Source organism: Hipposideros armiger, unplaced genomic scaffold (genome assembly GCF_001890085.2).
Source record: "Hipposideros armiger isolate ML-2016 unplaced genomic scaffold, ASM189008v1 scaffold_1537, whole genome shotgun sequence".
NCBI classification, from domain to species: Eukaryota; Metazoa; Chordata; class Mammalia; order Chiroptera; family Hipposideridae; genus Hipposideros; species Hipposideros armiger.
Window position 1 is genome coordinate 126,208 of NW_017732887.1, and position 4,105 is coordinate 130,312.

The window sequence follows — 4,105 nt, forward strand, 5'->3', positions numbered from 1 at the left end:
CAGGGAAATACAAATTCAAACAACAATGAGACATCACCTCATGCCTGTCAGCACAGCTATCATGAATAAATCAACAAACAACAAGTGTTGACAAGGATGTGCAGAAAAGAGAGCCCTTGTGCATTGTTAGTGAGATTGCAAATTGGTGCAGCCACCATGCAAAACAGTATGTAGTGCCTCAAACTATTAAAATATAAGACTACAGTATGACCCAGCAATTCCACTTTTGGGTATTTATCCGAAGAAATCCAAAACACTAATTCAAAAAGATAAATGCTCCCCTATGTTCACTGCAGCATTATTTAAAATAGCCAAGATATGGACTCAATCTAAGTGCCCATAGATACAAGATAAAGAAGATGTGGTACATATATACAATAGAATATTATTCAGGGCCAGCTGAGTGGCATGTTGGTTAAGAGCTGGCTTGGGACGCCAGAGGGCCCAGGTTCGGATCCCACATATGAGGGCCAGTGACACTGCTGTCTACAGCTAAGATGCTGAACAACAGCTCAACCTGGAGCTGGGCTGCAGTGAGTCACCAGTGATAGTGTAGGCTGCAGCCCCTGCTGCAGTGAGTTGCCATAGGCTACTGTGTGTAGCTAGCAGCCAGCGTGTGCGGCCAGCAGCTGCCGTGAGCAGCCGACCAGAAGCCAGCGACTGATCTGCCTTGCCTGGGAAGAGCATAATGATGGTGCCAACTTGGGCCAGTGAAGCAACATCCTCCAAAACTAGACTGAAGAACAAAAGGACAGCAACTTGTCTGTTCCCCTTCCCCCATATTCCCAGCGCTGTTCCCATCACCCAATTCCCCAATAAAAATCTTTTTAAAAAAATATATTATTCAGACAGAAAAAGAATGAAATCTTGCAATTTGCAATAACATGGTTGGACCTAGAGGGTAGTATGCTAAGTGAAATAAGTCAGACTGAGAAAGACAAATACTATATGATTTCACTTATATGTGGAGTCTAAAAAACAAAATAAATGAACAAATAAATCAGAAAGAAATTCATAGATACACAGAACAAACTGATGGTTGCCAGATGGGAAGGGGTTTGGGGACATGGATGAAAAAGGGGAAGGGATTAAGAAGTACAATTTGGCTGTTACAAAAATAGTTACAGTAACATAGAGTACAGCAGAGGGAATATAGTCAATAATATCATAACTATGTATGGTGTCAGGTGGGTTGGTAACTTTACAAGTTACATAAATGTCTAATCACTATGTTGTACACCTGAAACTAATATAATATTGTATGTCAAGTGTAATTGAAAAATTAAAAACACATACCACATATAGAAAAAGGTCCACTCAGAGGCTGCATGTCAGTCAATAGAGATTACTAATAACCAAAGGAAATAATATGGCCTTGGAAGTACAGGAAGAAGAGACTCCCAAGACGTGGTGGGAGTCCACTGTTTGCCAGTCTCTGTGTCCGATGCCCTATACCGTCCTCTCCCCACACCAGCTGTCATGTGGAGCTGCCTGGAAACTTTTAATGCAACCTCTCAGCTGCTACAGATAGATGTGAGAACTTGTCCAAACACTTTGGGAAACTGTTTGGCTTTATCTACTCAAGACAAACACGTATACCCTATGATCTGGTAACTGCACTCCTCAGAATATATGCAACAGAAGTGACTGCATGTGAAGAAGAATGATCACAGTGGCCCTATTTGTTATAGTCCCAAACTGGACACTACACAAATATCCATGGCCACTAGACGGAAAAGAGTATGCATGATTCCACTGATATATCAAGTTCAAAAGAGGTAAAACTTATGGCTTATTAGAGGTCAATAATATTGTAATAACTACATTTGGTGTCAGGTGAGTACTAGACTTATTTGGTTGACCATTGTGTAACTTATATGAGTGTGTAATCATTATGTTATATACCTGAAACTAATGCAATAATGTACATCAACTGTAATTGAAAATTTTTTTTAATTATTTAAAAAATAAAAATAAATACCCATGCACCTCCCCAAAAAATTTCTAATCTCTTTGGGTTTCCTGTTTCACACATGGTTTGTTTACAAGTATGTTGTTTAATTTCCAAATACTTAGGCATTTTCTGGATGTCTTTCTATTGCTGGTTTCTACATTAATTCCATTATAATTAGAGAACATATTTTGTATGATTTTAATTATTTTAAAATTTGCTAACATTTGTTTTATTGCACAGAATACATTCTATTTTGGTGAATGTTCTATGTGCTCTTAAAAAAAGAAAATGTATTCTTTTATGTTAGGTGAAGTGCTCTATAAATGTCAACTAGGTCAAATCATTTATAGTTGTTCAGTTCTTCTATGTCCTTACTGATTTTCTACTTGATTATTGAGAGAGGAGTGTTAAAGTCACCAAGTCTAATTGTGGATTTGAAAATCAAGCACTTTAAGTAGACAGATCAGCTTACCATTCTGAATTTGAGCCACTTTTTTAGAGATCTCTCCAATGATCTGTGAAAAAATAAAAGGTAATAAATTTTTATGACTTTGGAATATGTCTAAAAGTACAGGAAAAATATAATTCAAAGTTAGTTAAGAAAACAGAAAATAAAAACAAAAAACATAGAATTTTGGTTTAAGAGTCATTTACATAATAAGAAACAATTGCAGACTTGTTATTTCTACTAAGATCAGATTCACCCAAAATGTACCTGTCGTCTCCACTTCTCAGCTTTAGGTAGCTCAGTACATTCTGAGGCAAGGAAGGGTCTTCGTTCCTAAGGAGAAGCAAAATATAGACATTGCCACTATGCTATATGAAATTACAAGTTTCATGCAAACATTGAACTGATTCAGGCTTGATGTCTAAAATGTCTAATGGTCTAAATACATCTGAAGTTTCAGTTCTAGATGATCTTCATCAAGTCTTAAACCTCACTCTACAACCTCTCCTTAGGAAACAACTATACAGGCAAAAACATTCATTGTATTGTATCTAGTACAGTGAACTACTGGAAAGAACTTAAAAGTCCAATAATAGAGAGATGGCTAAGTAACCTAGTTATATCCATTTCATGGCATATTTATATATTACGTTAAGAAATGATGGCTATGGGCCGGCCGAGTGGCATGTTGGTTAAGAACTGGCTTGGGACGCCAGAGGGCCCCAGTTCAGATCCCACATATGAGGGCCAGTGACACTGCGCTCTACAGCTAAGATGNGGGCTGCAGCCTACGCCATCGTCGACGACTCACGGCAGCCCAGCTCCAGGTCGAGCTGTTGTTCACCATCTTAGCTGTAGAGGGCAGTGTCACTGGCTCTCCTGTGGGATCTGAACCAGGGCCCTGCTGCTCAGAGCTGGCATCCCAAGCTAGCTCTTAACCAATGCACCACTCAGCTGGCCCTGCAATTTCATTTTTGATGTTTGTAATTTGTGTCTTTTTTTTTCTTGGACAGTCTGACTAGAAGTTTATCAATTTAATTGACTTTTTAAGGAAATAGCCTTTGATTTATTTTCTCTATACATCTTCTGTTTTCAATTTCATTGATTTCTGCTTATTATTTCCTTCCTCGACTTACTTTGGATTTAATTTGCCCTTCTTCTTTAGTTTCCTAGAGGAGAAGCTTAGTTCACTGGTTTAAGACCTTTCTTATTTTCTATTATTTTAATGCTATAAATTTTCACCTCAGCATTGCTGTAGCTGCATGTCATAATTTTTTTTGTCCCCTAAATTCTGACATTATGTTTTCATTCGCATTCAATTAAAAGTATTTTTGGAGACATCCAGTCAAGATGACAGAATAGGTAAATGCTGAGCTTACCTTCTCCCACAACCACATCAAAATTATAGCTAATTATAGAACAACCATAATGAGAACCACTGAAGATCAGCTGAGCAGAAGTCCTATAACGAAGAATATAAAGAAGAAACATGTCGGAACTGGTAGGAGGGGTGGAGATGAGGAACAGGCAGGTCCCACACCATGGTGTGGCAATTAAGAATTGGGAGGGATATCCTGGATGCAGAGGTTCCTCTCTGAGGAGCAAAGGTTCCCCAGCTCAGGGCTCCAGTGCTAGGAGAAAAAGTCCCCATAACATCTGGCTGTGAGAAACCAGTGTGGACTGCATCCGAGTGAGTCAGAGGA

At 38.6% G+C, this 4,105-nt stretch overlaps 1 protein-coding gene across 1 annotated transcript in view; it reads right to left on the bottom strand.

Annotated features, from left to right (window-relative positions):
* Positions 1 to 3,799, bottom strand: part of ISY1 (ISY1 spliceosome associated protein) — a 58,478-nt gene extending 54,679 nt beyond the window's left edge. The window contains exons 1-3 of the mRNA XM_019634197.1: positions 3,782 to 3,799; positions 2,670 to 2,735; positions 2,427 to 2,469 (exon numbers count right to left, since the gene is read on the bottom strand). Of these exons, the coding sequence (XP_019489742.1) occupies positions 2,427 to 2,469; positions 2,670 to 2,735; positions 3,782 to 3,799 (127 nt within the window). The remainder of the gene's footprint in view (positions 1 to 2,426; positions 2,470 to 2,669; positions 2,736 to 3,781) is intronic.
* Between the last annotated feature and the right edge of the window lie 306 nt (positions 3,800 to 4,105).